Source organism: Chaetodon trifascialis, chromosome 14 (assembly GCF_039877785.1).
Source record: "Chaetodon trifascialis isolate fChaTrf1 chromosome 14, fChaTrf1.hap1, whole genome shotgun sequence".
NCBI lineage: Eukaryota > Metazoa > Chordata > Actinopteri > Chaetodontiformes > Chaetodontidae > Chaetodon > Chaetodon trifascialis.
This window is the reverse complement of record NC_092069.1, coordinates 21,494,319-21,513,211: the sequence shown is the minus strand read 5'-3', so window position 1 is coordinate 21,513,211 and position 18,893 is coordinate 21,494,319. Positions and strand designations below refer to the sequence as shown.

Here is an 18,893-nt window from a genome sequence, read left to right as displayed (position 1 = left end):
ATAATGATTATAGGAGTAATGTTTTGGTATAGTTATGCTACATGCTGTAATTGGCAGTTTTGGACTTTTAATTAGTGTTTACATAAATATCTATATTGAGATTATGAAGTGGAAACTCTGGGAAAAAATGTGATTAAACTCATGTTTAATGTATATGGCCACGGTTTTGTTGCCTCATGCGGCAAACTCTGCGACCACACCGCTGTCTTCAGGTGTCACGAGCGCAGAATAATGGACTCGTTGCATTGCAGCGAGTCAGCCGGTGAAACTGCCCGTGGAGTCGCAGCTACAAGCGCTTCCCGAATATGCACAAAGTGCTGCTGATGCACACTTCTGACACAGTAAAACAAACAGTTGACCTAGTTATGTAAATCACCTCTGCGGCGCCTTAAACCTGTTTCTACTATTCCAACACGGCGACAGCAGCGGATTCAAGGTGACAGAGCCTTTGTTTGTCCTGCCCTCCTCACAGAAGTCTCCGGCCAAAAAGCTGAGCCACGCCATCAGTAAATCTCTAGGCTGCGTCCCCATCGGAGAGCCGCCGCATCCTGTGTTCCCCGAGCAGGCTGAGAGACCACAGGAGCTCACCCACACTGTGTAAGTGCCGTCCCCAAAGCATTTGTTTCCAATATTTGTGCCATTAATGAGGGGAAACCCGACCGATTTGTCGATTAACAGCACAGCGAGGCTCAGTGTGCTCATGATCTATAGTCTGTTCTTGTCATGTAACCGCCTCCATCTTTCCATCTCGCCGCCGCTGCATGGTTGATAGAGTGCCATCTCCCTCAGATGTCAGGCCCATGATTATTTGCTAACGTGGACGAGGTGATAAACTGCGCCGGATCAGCCGTTAACAGCGCAGTCGTCCTCATCAGTCTGCCGGCAATGAAACGGGGCCGGTGGTATAAATCTGAGGCTCCACGCGCTTTGAGGCTCCTGGAAATCATTACAGGAACTGCATTATATCCTGCCGCTGTCTTAAACCCCGCGCACTCATTTACATTTCAGTTGAAAAATAGTACGATTTCCATAATCAATCCCACCACCGAGACGCATCCACAGCGCTCCACGTCGCTGAGGTCACTTCGTATTTTCCTCATCACCGTTGCGCCTTTTGGCCTCCGCTAAGACAAAATCTAATAATGTCTCAGATTAAAAAAGTGATTTACGATTTTGCTTGTTCACGGCATGAAGGGGATCACAGGAAATATCTCATTTGAGCTTTCAACATTTCTCATGGCGCATTTCATAACACAACCCCGCTTCACATTCCAGTCACGACCGTGAACCTAAGCTGTCAGTATACGCTTTTGCTGCTGGCGAGTGTCAGCGAGTAACTGATAGCGAGCGACATCACGGGGGGGCGGGGGGGCGGGGGGGGGGACCAGCTCAGCGGATGCCAAGAAAAACAGACACACCGTAAATACATCAGCACGATTTCCTGTTTTACTGCCTGACAGATGCCATCATCTCCGGAACCGCTCTCACATCCGGGCCACTGGCAGGAGGATTTCTCTGCATTGTGCCCAAACTTATGCATTTAAGATGAAGTTTACATCTGCATAAATTTACAAATCATCACAACGCGCAGAATCAGCTGTCGACCTGGATGTTTTCCTGCAGCTGAGAGATGAGGCGATTGCATTAGCCGGGGCGGTATAGGCCGTGTAGCATGAAATCACATCACACAAGTAGATTAATATTGATTGAAATAATATTTGTGGCTAAACTGCTTTGGATTATATCTCTCCAGCGCCCTCGGCGAGCAGTAATCCGTGTCAGGTTTTTTGGGTCGTTTTTACGATGTTGATTATTTCGGATGATGGACGCCCTGAGAATACTGAGTTCTGTCCGGTTGGGGCTTTTGGTTATGATGGGTTTTATGGCACAGAGGCCTTTTATTGTCGTTATTTGCCTCAGAAAGGTTTTTCCAAAACCATCTGTGTCTGAAGGGTCCCGCTTCAGTGTTTTTAGTGTGGAAAGATATATTAGCAATGTGCAGTGAAGTGCTTCTACTCAAGTACAATTTTGTGTATTTCCATTTTAAGCTACTTTGTACTTCTACTCCTCCTCATTTCAGAAGGAAATGTACTTTTTGCTCCACTACATCCAGATATAGTTTCTATTTACTTTTCAGATTAAGATTTTACATTAAAAAACATACGATAAGGTTGTGAAATACAGTGTAAGTGTATAACCTACTGTGTATTTGTACAGCCTTTTTGTCTTGTGACCAGGTTGGTTGAGACTCTCTTGTGACTCTCAGCAGGGAGACAAACCCGTAGTTTAGGAACCACTGGACTAAACTTTATATAAAATATACTAATTATATGTAAATAAGTTAAAACTAGCTTCATCTCAACCAACAACAACAGTAAAATGCTGCATTCATGCAACAGCTTGATAATGAAATCTAAATAATAGCACTCACAGGTGGCAGAAAAAGTACTTTTACTTTTGATACTTCAGGTAAATTTTGCTTGTGAATTTGAATGCAGATGTTTTGTTTGTAATGAAGTATTTTTAGGTCGTTGTGATGATGCTTTTACTTGAGTAAAAGATCTGAATTCTTCTTCAACACAGCTAGCAATATGTATATACACACACAAACTTTTCTGTTTATTTTATCTTATATAGATCAAGTTTTGGGGTAGAAATCCTTGTCACTGTGTTTTCCTGTAAGACTTTAATGGACAGAGTGCATTCTCATGCTCTTGCAGATGGCATTTCAAGGTTGGTGGCACTGTGTGTGTGTGTGTGTGTGTGTGTGTGTGTGTGTGTGTGTGTGTGTGTGTGTGTGTGTGTGTGTGTGTGTGTGTGTGTGTGTGAGTGTGTGTTCACTGACTTTTAGGATAATGGATGTGACTGTTGACCCCTGAGAGTTGTTTGTATGTCTCTCTGTCTCTATTGTTATGTTTAATGCAGGGAAGGTGTTTGCTAAAGTCCTCGTCTTTGACGATAGAAAAATGTCTATTTCTGGCTCCAGAAGCGTTTCTGTTTTTATGGCGTGCTGTGATGAAGTAGCGCCTCTCATCAACCGTGCCATGAAAAGATGTTTTTTAAACCTGACAAGCATTCAAAACGTGTATTCATCGGCGACTGTTATTCTCAATTTTGGTTCAGGTTTAATGCTTCCATGTTTAACTGTGCACGTCTTCAAACGCAGAACAGATTTTATTGGCAAATCACATCCAAAGAAAATGAAGTGCGTCTATTTTGCACACACACACGTCCAAATATCCAGAGTTCAGAATATGACACACAATTTAAGGATATAACACATGAAGAATGAGAATATTGAGTCCATTCTGTTCTCATATCAGTTGAATATGAAGCTGCAGCCAGGAGACAATTAGCTTAGCTTAGCTTAGCATAACAGCTGATAACAGGGGGAAACTGCTAACCTGGCCCTGCCCGAGCGTAACAAAAACCATCCACCAGCACCTCTAAAGCTCACTTATTAAACATTGGGCATTGATTAAACCCCTAAAAAGTCCGGGGAAACAGCTAGCGTTGCTCTTTCAGAAGCTAATGAAATCCACGTTTCAGCACCTCTAAAGCTCAGTAAGTAACAAGCTAGATGCTGAGATCACAGCTAACATCTGTACAGTTGGTTCATGAGCTGTTTCAGTCAAAACAAACACACAGTCTGAACTGTGAACTGATGCAAGGTGAAAACTGGTTTCACTACTTGTCTTAGCACACCTTTAGAAGTGCTGGCAGGTAAATTTTGTCACCTTTGGACAGAGCCTGACTGGCTGTTTCCCCCGATCCAGTCTTTATGCTACGCTAAGCTAACTGGTTGCTAACGGTGGCTTCATATTTAGCGGACAGATATGAGAGTGGTATCAATCATCTCTTCTTCGTCTTTGAATGAGCATAATTTCCACAAAGTTTAAATCCAATATACCAGTTGTAAATCTTCTGCACTCTTTGTACCAAGAGACTTAAAGAAGAGCTGGCACTAATGGAATAATTCCCATTTGTAAACGGTCCATTTCAGAGAAATTATGGTTGAATACAGTGATTTTCCGCCTACCATTCCCATGCTGATTTCCCTGCTGGCTGCAGAAATCCTCCCTCAAACCGGATCCCTCAGATAATTAGTCACAGGAAAACTGCCAAGCCTCCAATTTTATTTTACATTGACTTCATTTTATTGATGATACATAACAGAGAGAGAAATGTGCTGTTGGCAGTCTAAAAATAGCGCAGCTAGTTGCCAATCCTGACGAATGTCTGTGAGTAGGTGTTATTTAATGTAGTGAACCACAAGCATCCACCAGCGTGGTCTCTCAGGTGTGTGCGTGCTAGCGTGAGGCTGACGAAGCGCCTGTGAGTGAGTAATAATGGCAGAATCAGGGTAGAGCGTCACGTTTGATCGCAACTCCCAAATCGAACGGACATGAGTCTCCCAGTTGGCCAACCTCTCGCACCGTCTTCAGACAAAGTGAAGCTATTCTGATGCTGTTTTGAAATATTTACTGGCATCTGAAAGCAAAGACTAACAGCGAGCTGAGCTGTGAATTTCTCCCTCCACTCAAACTGTCAGCGAGATTCTTGGGGATTTGTGTTTTGGAGAGGAGTTATAGGTTTGGGACGCACCGTCTGTCTCGGGAACTTTAAATCTTTGATACGGCTTCTTACCTTCAGACTTAGCACCGCTTCTGCCAAAAGACCTTAAGCACGGAAATAGTCTAAGAGTCGAAAATAGGCATCTTACCGTACTTTGCATTAATGCGGAACACACGCTATAGCGTCAAATTCTGTGCCATGTTTAATATTTAGCAACCAATTTTCCAGTCTCTCCATAATCCCCAGAAATCCTTCGACATTTTTAAAACACCTTCCTCTGTTTCACATCTTTTTTTATTCTCTGGGTCAATGCAAATTCCATCAGTGTTACTGAAATGGAGGGAACAGGCATGTAATTCACTTTTCTTTGAGCGTGATCCGTTGGGTTTTTATGGCCGAGGCACCGACAGCCTCCCGGGGAAGCGGGAGCACCTTTGCCAGAGAGGAGGATGCCTCATGTTTGCGCATTATTTTTAGCTGGAGGCAGACGAGCATCCGTCGCTGTCAGGAATAAGGTTAATGTGTGCGCACAAAGCTCCGGCAGTCTTAATTTTCCCTGTACCCGTGCCAACTGCAAAGTACAAGGAAAGGGTGGCACATTGTCATTCACTGCACGCAGGTAGCACGAGGCTTAGCGCATTGCAGGCTTTGATCTCTCAGCGCCTAAATGTTGTGTCAATTCACTCCCGTTTGACCTCTGAGGTGCCGGCTCGACGACTGGACTGAGCGTCCTTAATCAGCATCTCCTCAGCCGGCGAGCCACGAGGCTGCAGACGCTGATGTGAGTGAGCGAGGCCCATTTGGATTAATCCAAATTCTTTGAGGAAAGTGAAATACTTCGACTGTCAAGCCTTTACATAAGAGGACGCGCTTTTTTATGGCGCCCCGCAGTTCCACAGGAGTTATACTGGTGTACTCGAAAAGCACTGATGATTATTTATAGAAGAAAAGCTGTGAAGAGCTTTGACTTATGTAACTCACTGAAGGTAAAGGGAATCATATGCAATTATACTGTAGACTGTAGAGGCCACGTTTGTCTCCTGAAGGGATGAGAGCAGATTTTTTTTTTTACTTTTAGAGGCTGCAGTGGAGGTATTCGGAGCAAATGGCATTTCCCTAATTTCCAGTGTGCGTTCGTGTGTTGGAGAGAGGTGAAAAGACGGAGTCAGAGCAGAGAGCTTCAGAGAGAGACAGAAAGGAGAGAGAGAGAGAGAGAGAGAGAGGGAGAGAGAGAGAGAGACCTACGTCGTCATAAAGTCACGTGACCGTCGAGTTTCCTTGGAGACAGCAGCAGTGTAGTACATTGAGATGCTCGCCTGCTCAGTTGAGGGCAGATTAGGCATCTGGCAGCAGCAGCAGCAGCAGTTGGATGTATTTTGCCAGCCAGACAGGTGCTTTCTCTCCTCACAGAGGTAAGCGTGATGTCTCTTTTGTCTGGAGCGCTTCACCTTCGGGGGGGATTGTTGTAACCTAACGAGCGTTAAATGAGAGGTAAACATTTTTCACATGGGCTGCGATCTTTACTTTGTGCACACAGTCGGTCTGCGAGGGAGACCAGGAGGCAGCGTGTGCAGGTTTGAGTGGTGGCAGCTGCTTTTTCCTTTTCCTGTTATTGTCTTGCTGCCTGGAACATATGAGTTAGCAGGATTATGTTTGTGCAAATGGCCTCAGGAACAAGAAATTAGGACTGATGAATTACTCATGCAGGACTGTCAGTGGTTTTCTTTTGAGTCTGATTGGCGAGTCCTGAGGGACATTCAAATGTATGAACTAATAAATAATTGCAGTGTCTTTAAAAAGCACACGCTGAACCCCCACGAGCATCCACATTAATGCAGGGAATATGTAATTTGGTTTGTGAACAAATAACAAATTATTTGAATACAATTAGCCATCCAGACGTTATGCCGTTTCCCTCGCTGCTCGTTCCTGTTTTGTTTTCAGCAGCACAATAATTCACAGAAAGGGAGACTGTGTTTGCTGTGGAGGCACTTTGTGGCACCAGAGCAGAAAAAAGGCTTCCAGTGCCTCGTGCTGATTGCTGTATTCTGCACAATGTGGATATAAATAGTTTGATTTTGACCAAAGATGCTGATCGGACAAATAAGCATAATGGGACACAGCGCTTTACCTTTCATGTGATAATGAGCGCTTTAAATAAAACAGTCAGTTACAATAGAATCAGGGCTGATAACTACAGAGAGATGCTGTGTGCCGATCGAGGAGATGCAACTACAGAGACATCCAGTGCTGTCGTGAGCGGCTGCCGTTTGCTGCGCCGGGCTAAGAGCGAGGCTGAGATCACCTGAGATGTGTTATTTTCATCCGTTAATGAGGCTCTGTGGTCCGGGGGTTTGGGCCACCGATTCTGCCGCCAGATGGACCCCATTGCTTTGTTTACACTCACAAATTTCCTCCCACAATGTCACCTTTCCTAGTTTTTCACAGACTTCCAGTTTAATTAGATTTCTTGTCTGCTGTTGTTGCTCTTGCTCCTGTTAATTAGGTTTCAGCTAATTGCCCTAAAAACATTTAAATCGCAGTTCTCGGAAAAGCAAATTATTTTCGCCGCAATTTTAAGTTAACTCGAGTACAACATGTTGCCTGGTTTGTGCAGCACACTCTGAAGTTTATAATGACCGCCCCCCCGCCGCCTCGCCTCTTATCCTCTTTTGTACAGTTGGATTAAATTGCAGTCAGGATCGCTGATTCATGATTACTAATAAAATGCAAATGCCCTCTGCTCCACTCCCTGGTGACAAGCACCACAGGCCTCTGCAGTGTAGCATTAAAGACCTCTAATCTTGTCTTTTAGTCAGCCGAAACCAGTGGCCAACAACATGAACGACACAATGCTCATGTCCTCTGGGGCACCTACTCCCACCAAAAGGTAAGCACCCCCCCTTCCCCCCGGCATCGTGCACAATGCCTTTATGAAGCTATTATTCTGATGATTCCACAGAATTAGCTTTGCTTTTGTGATTATCACGTCTGATGCATTCTGTAAGGATGACAGAACGTCACTTTAAGTTACACCCATGCAAAGTAAGTTCTCCTAATCATCACAGGATCCACTCTGTGCTCAGAATAGGCGACAGTTTCTCTCTCATCAGCAGAAATAACAAGAATAGCGCAGCAAATCAGACTACAGATGTTATTTGTTCCCTCACACTTGACACACTTTTTTTTTTTGCATCTGAGCAGCATGCCCTTGTGAGTGTATTTTTAGAGAAAAATTTGTTACGCTGTCATGAAGAATATGTGAGCACTCCTACTTAAAGGGTTGATTTGACAAATAGATCGTGATAGAACTGGAGCTTTATCGTGTAAGCAGAGAGCGGGCAAGGGCCCTGTGAAAGCAGCCTAATTGTCCTCTCGTTACAGCCCCTCTCAGTTAAAGGCCACTTCCATTATTATTTACTCAGAGTGGTAATGAACCACTGTGGTTATGAATTCGATAATGGAAAGCACTCTGCGCGGGTCTAACGTTACTTTGTCCTGCATGTCTGAGCCGGGTGACTTTTCCTTTCTATCGCATCTTTCTGGCAATTTGTGTTTGCAAGATGGGACTGCTCAGGGACTCAGGACATCCCACGGCACATTAGCAGGGAAGAGACGTCACTGTCTGGTGTACAGGAGGAATAGAGGTGTGCATGTGTTGCTGTTGAAGATCGGCTGTTTGATTGAGATCCAGACAGAGTCTCGGATTCAGGAGGAGCTTGAATGAAGTCTGCAGCTGTTATTTTCCGCCTGTGCTCTTCTGGGTTATCATACATTACTACACCAAGGACCCTGGCAGCTGAAGGGCAGCATGCACACTGCAAAAAATATCCATCACAGCAACACCGAACCTTCAAACATGTTTGTTTTAAAATGAAAATCCGCTGATATTCCTTTAATTCTCTCTAGAAATTGATGTCCCATTTCGAACAAAGTGTTATTCTCTAACGTGGCTGCATGATTTCCTTTCTGCGTTGAGGAAAATGAACAACAAAACAATCAATACCAGATTAAGTTTCGTGCCGAGATGAACGTTTTGTGCAGTGCAGCCTTGGCTCCGAGGGCTGGCCATATCAAGATCAGAGCAGGTTTGAAGGAAGCTGACAACATGGGGACACCCAAGGCGGTAAACGATGCCTCGCATCCAGACCCGTGGAGGTCAGTGGAAGATCACGTGTTGCAGCATGTACCAGTGCACGGCGACGCTCTCCGGAGGTTTGTTTCATGGTGGCAGTAATGAAGAAGCCTGATAACCTTTGTCTTGACATTTTGCTCTGTGAGTCAGAGCTGCTTTGGGAAGATGTCATGCACTGAAGATGCTGTTGCCTTGGGGGGGCATAACAACTACAAAGCTGCCATATTTAGGGCAGAAATTGCGCATTAAGCCACCGTGACGCTTCCAAAATAGTTTGTGTTGAGAGTGAGTGTGGGCACCGGTAGATAAGGTGTTGAATGAGGGAAGGGAGGAGGCTTCACTTCGGTTTGGCTGCAGAGAACAGAGGGCCGGTTCCCGCCGGCTCTCACTGTGTCACACTTGGATTGTACATATTAATCTATTGTTATAATTACCAGCCACTTGCCCGCCTGCTTTCACATGAAGGGCCGATGAGTCAAAGATGCTACCACTGAATAATGCAGAGCTCCTTGTGGCTCTGTCTCAGTTCAAGAGCCCTCAAACTGAAAAGCAGCACCAGTGCCGTCCTTGTTTGTTGACGCTTTCAGAGTCCACGTTTTATCAGAGAAGATATACACTCATGCACCAGTGCAGAGTCGACACTCAACGCGCTCCGTTTGAAAGATTGTGCGTGTTGTGCTTCCAGCCTCCATCACAGCGAGCTCGCTGATACTGTCTGCTCTGCTGACATGGCATCTGCTCCCTCCCACCTCACCCTCTCGCAGACAATCGCTCACCACTAGCCGGTCCTCCAAGGGCGAACCGCAATTTATTACCTGTTAGTCATGCAGAACCCGGCTGCAGAAGATAAAATTTAAAAAAGAAAAAGGAAACGCCGTCTTGAGCTTGATGAGTTTTAACTCGGATTTAACTGACACGACCAAATGTGAGTGAGCTGAAACAAACCTGATAACAAAATAGGTTAAACACCTCAGAGAGTCACAATAATCCAGAATAATCATTTAATGATTTTCAGTGGAATTGCATTGAAATGAAAGGATGATATTTTGTTACCATTTTACCAAATTCTGCCATCAAAACGAATAATTACAAACTGGCTTTGATTAAAAATGAACAAAACAAGTTATCGAATGGCTTGTTTTACTCGTCTGGCATGATGCATTAGCATTGGACAAAGCATTAAATATTGATTTAATAACTTTTACATACATTAAGTCGCCCTATTCAGCATTTCTAAGCAGTATACAAACATTTTATTAATTGTTTATTGCTCACTACATACAATGTAGTTGTATGCAGCTATGAAGATGCTACAAAGGGTTACTAATGTGCAGTATTTGTCATTAATGTCACAGCTCAGCCAAGGAGGCCATCATTAATGTTTACATCGCTGTCACAAGCTGGTCGTCCATGACTAGATGCCCCTAATTTAGTAGCTTCATTCAGTGCAGCTTTAAAATGTCGCAGTGGTCTGCAAATGACGCTGATGAGGTAGAACACTGACTATATTGTCTTTGAACTGTTTTCAATTGAGTATATGCTAAAAAGGATTAGCAAGTTAGCATATTCTAGTTAGCATATAGTTTTATTCATGTTTTGCATAGCATCCAAACTTTTACGGGATTAGGGTTGCATGAAATTTGTCTTAATACACATCAAATTCAGAAAAAATGCTGTTATTTATATCAGGATATGGATTCCAGCCATATTGCCCAGTCCTAAACATCCACCATGAATGCTGCAGGGCCAGTCGGGGACAGCATGCAGTCATCCCTCCAGATGTTCAACAAGTTTGGACCTCTGGCCTCAGAGCGCAGTGTTTAAAAAGCTCCATGTTTCCAGCCAAAATAGGACGATGGTGTCTGAGCTATTGTGTTTGAGTAAAAAATGGTGCTATCTTCAAATGCATGCTAAAAATAACAGATGCCTGGGAAAGATGCCAGTTCAGGAGGGCTTGAAGGCAGTTCATACATCCTTGTCCAAAAGCTGGCACAGACCATCAGGTGCTGCCAGGAAACTCCCCGATGAAGCAGAGGCAGGAGCAGCTTCTCCACCGATAGCCCGAAGATCCAGACATGCAGTCCGGCTCCGAGAGACCTCGAAGGGTCGCAGAATTTCCTGAGCGGCTCCCTGATGCACGTTAATACCGTACTGTAATCCTACAAGAACCCTCAGGCTCTTTCTATGCTTCAGCCTGAGGACAAGGCTGTAAATTATTTAGAAAGTGTCCCATTTAACAAGACATTTCATGACATTTTCCTCAAAACAAGCGCGATGACATGTCGGCGGAGTGATTTCACTTTCATCCTCGTGCAGACCAGATGAGTGTTTTTTGAGTCGTTGACACAATCTTGAAACGAGCCGAATGATCCGCCGACCGCTTCAAGATATCATCACCGGGCTGAGAAAACCCTCGAAACGAGCGAGGTGGGAGCTAAAATAATCTCCTCACACTGACAGCTTTTTTTATCTGCTTTGAGGAAGATAAGATTTTAACACAAATGTTGATTAGAGGGCCGGTTTGCAGTGTGTGTTTGGGCCCGGGTCGTCGAAGCTGCACGGACCGCGGCTGTTCATGCAGCAGGGTTTGAAGCCAGATTGGGTGTAATGGTCTTAATCATCGCTCGCTTTCCAGTCAGAGTTAGATGGCGCCCAGCACCATTTCAGCTCTCCTTCACTCTTCATTGCAGTCTGCCGGCCGAGTAGGGACAGCATATGTCCTGTCATCTGTCCGCACCATATGCCACGCCCATGATCTCTTAAAAGTCTCATGCCTTATTTGACATTTCCAGTCAGTGATGAAATGGGCAGAACGGGCTTTGGCACAGTCACGAAGCATTTGGCATGCAGCATCCTCGCTTATTCATCTCAGTTCATTGTTACGACCAATTATCTCAGACTGTCCATCAACAGTGGAGTCAAAGAGAAGTGTCACATATGAAGGTCACCTCAATTAGAAAGGGTTTTTTTGCATGCAAATTGTTTAACAAAACCACTAAATACAGACTTACATAAGAGCTTCTAGTGTTTCTGTATGAGTGTGTGATGTATTTCTCTGTCTCCAACTTTGGGCAGTGTCTTGGAGAGTCCCAGCCGGCTAGATGAAGAGCACCGCCTCATCGCTCGCTACGCTGCCCGCCTGGCGGCTGAGGCGGGCAACTCCACAGTGAGTGTCCCGCAGGACGCCCCGCGGTGGGCTTCAGTCAACCTGCATTTCATATTTAATGCTTTGACAAGTTATTGTTAGGCACTTCGCTTTGGCCAAGAACTTAGATGCTGAAGCTGCAGTGTGAAGGCTGCTCTCATTGTAATACTCAGCCAAGTGAAAGGGGTGCACTTACTTTCTGCAAATGTTGTTTGATACGGTTAAAATAAGAATGACCTGCCATCTGCTGAAACGTGGTGATGCTTAAGATTTAAGTCTTGGTTGAGCAAAAGTTGATCACTAACCACGGTGACAGAAACATTGTTATTTATTGCTTCACAATAAATGACAAAAGAGTCAACGTTGAGTCAGATATCAGTGAGAAAAGGAAAATTGTGCTGGATCACATGCAGCACTGGAATGGCGGACCCCGCCACTACCATAAACACACTGTATACAGAGGCAATTACTGAATGTTTGCACATTAATGATTATTAAAGAAAAAATGCAGATGATAAAATGTTGTTTGACTTCATGAAAGTCTAACTGTGAAGCCCTAGAAGTCTTGGTTTCAGACTTAAAGTATTTCTCCAAATATTCATGACTAAGTATGCACCATCAAAGTAAATTCTTGTTTTGATTGACAGTGACCAAACAACCTACCAACTGTTCTGGGGTTGCGTTTCATGACTCACGGTTGAGCTCCTCTACAGCTTGGATCAGCATGTGCTCCTTCAGTAACATCGTGAATATTAACAGCTGCGTAGGAATATGTGTGATTCTTTGCTAAGGAGTCAAAGGAGCAAATTTTTGTACATAAAACTTTCAGGGGAGAGGTAAACTACGACTCCCATGGTGCATTTTGGCGAGAAACATCCAATCACGTGTGTGCTAATGCTAATGGAGAGTCAAAGTTAGAGTGTTGAGGAGACTGATATTCACTTGCTTCTTGAACCAAGAGTTTTGATTTGCGCCTCTGATTCATCTCTATGGCGATGGCAGCTGAGGCTCATGGGTATTGTAGTGTTTAGAACCATCTTGCCAAAAATAACAGATAAAACATGATTTCTCAGTTTTTAAGTGAGAAAAAAGTGAGAAATGCAAGAAATCTCTCATGTGAAATGACCAAAAACTGACCTGAAGCACAAAACGTTCATGTCGGGGCACTTTGGCTTCATACTGCAGTCTGACGGAGGGATGAAGGAAAGCTGTGGCGAGCTTGTTACGAAAATCACCGTTCCAATCAGTGGCAATTACTGCCCACTGTGGTCAGAAGTCAGCTGCTGGTGTTTGACTTGTGTTCTTCCACTTTTGCTGATGATAATTTTGTTTTTCAGCAACAATGTCCTCCATCGGATCTGAGTTTCAACTTCGATGCCAATAAACAACAGAGGCAGCTGATTGCAGAGCTGGAGAACAAAAACAGGTATAATTTGAATGATTTAAACAGCAGCCCATCAGAAGGAGTTCAGTATTTCTCACTGATTGGTTGGCTTGCTGGTCGGCAGTGATGTAAAGTTTAGATTAGTTTACTTTGGTACTGTAATTAAATATAGTTCCAAGGTACTTCATGCCACTTTAATACTTCTAGTGCATAACTTTCAAAGTGTAAAATCAGTAAGCTGTGTTTTTAATAGTTATTTAGGTTATGTGCCATTGAATTCCTGATATCTCGGTGGAGTGGAGTGGAGACTAACTCTACAAAAAAGTGAAGAAGCATGTTTCCCAATATGTTGAACTATTCCTTTAACATTAACTCTGCCTCCATCAGCCACAACATTAAAATGCTTTTTGCACATTAATGCATCAAAAGTAACAATCCGGTAACTTGATATATGTACATATAATAAAACGAAAGCAGTGTTTTTTTAACCTTTGTTCCTGCAAGTAAATGTTGCTGATAATACTTGTGTACTTTGACCTACATAAGCTTGAGAATGCAGGATTTTTACTTTGTCGTATTACTGCTTCAGCTGAAAGAGTCGCAGTATTTCTTCCACCGCTGCTGTTTTCGTTAACTGATTGATTTATTTAGGGAGATCCTCCAGGAGATCCAGCGGCTGCGTTTGGAGCACGAGCAGGCCTCTCAGCCGACCCCAGAAAAGGCCCAGCAGAACCCCACCCTTCTGACCGAACTACGGCTCCTCAGGTATCATCCCTGCTGCTCCACCACCACCTCCACCACCAACCGCACCTCTTACACAACCCTGATTCCAAAACAGAACAGTTTGGGTGCTCTGTAAAGCATTAATAAAGCAGAATGTGATCATTTGCTCATCTTGTTTGACATAAACTCACATAAAAACAGTACAAACACAATATATTTACAGTTTGAGCTCATCAGCTTCATTGATTTTTATACATATGTGCTTATTCTGAATGTGATGCATGTTTCAAAGTTAGGACAGGAGCGGCTAAAGACTGAAAGATGTGGAACGCTCCAAAAACACCTGTTTGGAACATTCCACAGGTAAACAGGTTGATTGGTAACAGGTGATAGTGTCATGGTTGGGTATGAAAGGGGCATCCTGGAAAGGCTCAGTCGATCACAAGCGAGGATGGAGGGAGGTTCACCACTTTGTGAACACATGATTGGATGAAGGATGTTACTACATGGACTCAGGAACACTCCATGAAACAGTTGTCAGCAAAGATAATTTGTTTGTAAATGATTGATTCTGTTTTTATTTACGTTTTACGCAGAGTCCCAGCTGTTTTGGGATCGGGTTGTAAGAGCATCTGTTCCTGACAACAGGAAGAACGAGCCATGTATTAACAGAATGAAGTAGTAAAACCACTTCAGGCTGTTGTATTTATGTGGGCTGGGCTCATTCTTCGAGTAGAAATAATGGCTTGCTAATTCAGGGGGATGTTTTTGAATTAGCTTCACCAGCAGCAGCGTGGGCATTTGTCATGCTGGCAGGCTGCTGAGAGCCTGAGGTTCAGTTCTGGGAAGAGACACGCTACAACACTTGTTGCCCTGAATGACTCCTTGTTTGTCTGGTCTGGCGTGAATAATGAATCAGCAGGAAGATTCATGCTCAACAGCCCCGACAAAGATTTCATTTTTTTTATTTATATAGTGTTTTATAACCTAAATTATTGGCTGCCATTCAGTGTTGGTTAATTATATACAGTTATAGCACTAGACATGAGTCTGAATCATACTTTCTCAGTTTCACCACCCACACAGTCACTCTTAGATGATTGTGATGGGGTTTTTTTTAAAGCCAAACATAGTAATTAAACTGTAAGATAATTGGTTTGTATCACCGAAGGATATATTTATGCCACTTATTGTTTCTTCCACTTCAATTCAAACATGACTGGTAGCATTTTTCAGCTCACTGAGCCTGTTTGTGACTCAGGTTTTACACCAGAATGCGATTACGTCTGATTTATTTCACGCCGGCTGTGCTCTGTGTTTGAGCATGGATGGACGCTTCTGATATTGCCTTTATTCAGCCCGGGGATACATAACAGAGCAGAGGTGTTTACAGGCTGCAGGAGTTTGTCAGTTTTTGATAGGATGACTCAAAACAGACAGACGATCGCTCCAGTTTTTTAAAATCGTTTTCAAAATGCAGCTCCACATTGTGACCACCAGAGGGTGATATTCAGCCAGAATCCTTACTGCTGAGAGATGACCTGTAACCTACAGTAAACTCAATGACTTTCTCTGTCTTGAGGAATGAATTGAAAGTTTCTTGCAGGCTGCAGCGGAGCAGTCCTTCCCTGTTCTCATCCTCACACCTGTCACCTGTTAGACTGAGTGATGTTTCCAGGAAGTGATGCGATAGTCCAGCTTTGTCCTTGCAGATGAGTCATAGTCACAGTAAATTAATAGATAGTCAGTTGCACACCTCTCTTGAAACTGTCATTGCTCCAGGTAGACATTTTTGGTCCATAAAGAGACAGTCTGGTGTCAGGTGTCCTGCAGTAGAATTAGGTCAGTCACAACTTTATGTCTTTACGTTGACCAGTAGTGCAGCTAGGCGAGTGCTTAATGTGGGAAAAAGCCTGTTTTTAGTTCAATATTGTAACCATGCTAAAAATAAGTAAATGATAAATTACTGACTGGAGAAAAATCGCAATGGGACAAAAGCCACTGACAGATTAATAACGAAAATAATGGTGTTTGCAACAGGGGCAGTGGTGCAGGTGAAAATACTAGAGAAACAGAACTATACTGGAGCTTAATGCAGCGCAGTGGCATGAGGCAACGAATGTCACAGGACTCTACATGCATTCTTGAGTTGTTGGACTGAGGTTAATTTGCTTCAGAATATCATCTGTACAAGTGTGAGAAAAAAAATCAACAGGAAATACATGTATTTGTGAAATAATATGCAAAAATGGCGATGCCGTGGTGAGGCATGGTGCTTTGTAAAAGTATAAAAAAGCCTGTTTCCAGGCTTTAGGCAGAGATAAGCTAAGCTAAGCGTCATCTGTCTGGCCTTACTCGTTCTTTCTGCTGCAGACACAGGAAGGACGAGCTGGAGCGGCGCATGTCAGCCCTGCAGGAGAGCAGACGGGAGCTGATGGTGCAGCTGGAGGGACTCATGAGGCTGCTAAAGGTAAAACAATGTCCAAAAGACATGCATCCTAAAAAAAGGCCTCTGAAGCAGTAATATCCCGGGATGGTGCATAAACACTAAATCCTAAATCTGCCTAAATCGGCTATTCCTCGTTAGCATCTGTCAATGCTAATCTAGTTTTGTGACGTAAAGCTGGGTGGCATGTTTGATGAAATGGATGTTTGCATGTTTGATTTTTTTTAAAACTGAGACGTTGCAGTGTTCTTAAGTTTTGTTAACGTGCTGTATGGTGCATGCAGAAAACCCTTTCTTCTTCTTCTTCCTCTTCCTCTTCTTCCGCTGCTTTAATTCTGTTGCTCTCACTCTTCTTGCCCTCTCTCACTGCTTACCTTTGCTGGCTGATAGGATGAGGAGCAGAAGCAGGCTGTAAGTTGCCCTTAATTCAGTTTGCAAGGCTCAATACGTGGCTCTAGTCTCACCACTTACCCCCTTCACACAGATGTGATTGATGGAAGTTTTTATGATAGATTCTAAAAGGATGTTAGGAAACATAATAGGATTTCACCATCTGAGTAACACTAATCTAGTCCCGCTCCACCGCTTCCTTGCTAGCACCACACGCGAGCTAAAACTACAGACTGCGACACAATCTTTAGTTTTCTCGGGCCCTTGGTCCAAACAAGTTGAGGGAACTGTGTTTTTCTTCGCCCAAATGTCGGGGACCTGTTCCTTTCATCGGCGTTAACAACCTCCCGTCTAATGTGACTGCAGTCTGGCCGGCCATCTGCTGCCTGGCCGCGAGCCATCGACCTGGGCCTGCACCAGTCCCAGAGACACACAGTGATCCTTTCTCTGTGAGATATATCTCTGTATCAGCACAGGGCCCAGTCGCTCACCCTCACATGGTTCTCATTACCCCCTCCATGCAGTAAAGGTGCACTATAGAGACTACACAGTATAGCCAGCCAGTTTAGGATTTCCAGAAGGTTTTCCTGCCTTGTTTTTGTTTGTTCTCCCTAAAAGGATTAAGTTCTTTTGGTCACATCTGTGTCTGTGTTTGTTTTAATAAAAGTCATCTTTAGAGACAAAAAGGCCGTCTCTACCCAAAGCTGCAATCTGTGATTGTAATGCGCCGTCCGCCGCTGAAATGTTGCAGAATTGGCTTTGTTGATGTAGAGATTAATTGGATTTAAGTTGTTTTTCTCTCCGTCAGAAGCCCAGATTCACTCAAGGTTTCCACATGGAGGACTGTCCAGTATTTCCTGAAAACACGCCGTGTTTGTTGCTAACTGCACCACCAGAAAGATGTTGATTGGTCAGCTCGTATTTCTGCACCTCACTAAACTCATTAACATGTTTCAAGTCTAGCTTTCCCAAATTAAACTTTTTAAAAAGTCATGAAAACAGGCGTACTGTCTCATGTATTATGGGACGGCTGAACTTGAATTTAAAGGAATAATTGGACATTTTGGGAAATATGCTTTCCTGTCAAGCGTCAGATGAAAAGATCAATACTCCTCTCATGTCAGTACAGTAAATATGAAGCTGCTCCCAGCGGTCGGTTAGCATCCAAATGGAAGAAATCTGCATTTCAGCACCTCTAAAGCTCCTTCATTTTCATGTTATATCTTTTTGTTTCATCCATCGAGAGGTTGCAGCTCTGTATAAATGTGAAAGTGGTATCAGTCTCATCTAACGCTCTGCAAGAAAGCTGCGTTTTCCAAATGTTGGAACATCTGTTTCAAGACTAACCGACGTGAAGCAAACCTGCAGTGTGAGCAGACAGATTAAACAGGCTAATAACAAAGAATAAGCAAAGGAAACAAAACTTTACTTTCCATCTGTATGTTAAACCCTTTGAGGGGAAACAGACTGCAAATGCCAAATTCTAAAGTCTCTGTATCTTTGCGTCTTTATGTTGCAGTCCCAGTCTGGAGGCTCCCCTCATTCTTCCCCCAGTCACGGTGCAGGCTGCTCCATGCCCATGCCCATACGCTCCACCTCGGCTGGGTCCACCCCGACTCACACGCCGCAGGACTGCCTGGCGGGGGTGGGAGGGGACGTGCTTGAGGCTTTTGCTCAGGGTGAGAGTGCGCCGACACCTCAAACAAAGAGCATTCATTGTAACACTCTTTATAGTAAGCAGTAGTACAGCAGCTTTCACAAGGTCACAAAGTGCTTCACAAGAGCAAAACTGTTATGAAATAAATACTGCGATCATAAAATCTGTAAAAAGAAAGAACAGTAAAACATAAGCAGTATTTACTCCTTCACGTGTAACAGTGCCGGACTAGAAACTGCCCGTGTTTGATGTGAAAATGTCTCTGTTTTCTAGGTGTACCTAGAAATCTTCGGAATGATCTATTAGTTGCTGCTGACTCAATCACAAACACAATGTCATCACTTGTGAAAGAGCTCCACTCAGGTCAGTTTATACCACAAGCTTCAGCCGGTTCTGCCGCTTGGAGTACAACCCTGATTCGTAAAAAGCTGCGTGAAA

General features: G+C 43.8%; 1 protein-coding gene across 5 annotated transcripts in view; it reads left to right on the top strand.

Moving 5' to 3' along the window:
* dtnbb (dystrobrevin, beta b) overlaps nucleotides 1-18,893 on the top strand; it is a 35,204-nt gene that overhangs the window by 11,522 nt on the left and 4,789 nt on the right. For 2 of the 5 annotated variants that reach the window (XM_070978645.1, XM_070978646.1), the window contains exons 10-18: nucleotides 473-597; nucleotides 7,391-7,465; nucleotides 11,786-11,876; nucleotides 13,193-13,281; nucleotides 13,891-14,004; nucleotides 16,336-16,432; nucleotides 16,799-16,819; nucleotides 18,318-18,477; nucleotides 18,729-18,818. In XM_070978645.1, the coding sequence (XP_070834746.1) occupies nucleotides 473-597; nucleotides 7,391-7,465; nucleotides 11,786-11,876; nucleotides 13,193-13,281; nucleotides 13,891-14,004; nucleotides 16,336-16,432; nucleotides 16,799-16,819; nucleotides 18,318-18,477; nucleotides 18,729-18,818 (862 nt within the window). The remainder of the gene's footprint in view (nucleotides 1-472; nucleotides 598-7,390; nucleotides 7,466-11,785; nucleotides 11,877-13,192; nucleotides 13,282-13,890; nucleotides 14,005-16,335; nucleotides 16,433-16,798; nucleotides 16,820-18,317; nucleotides 18,478-18,728; nucleotides 18,819-18,893) is intronic. The other 3 variants (XM_070978651.1, XM_070978650.1, XM_070978649.1) reach the window with 2 other exon arrangements.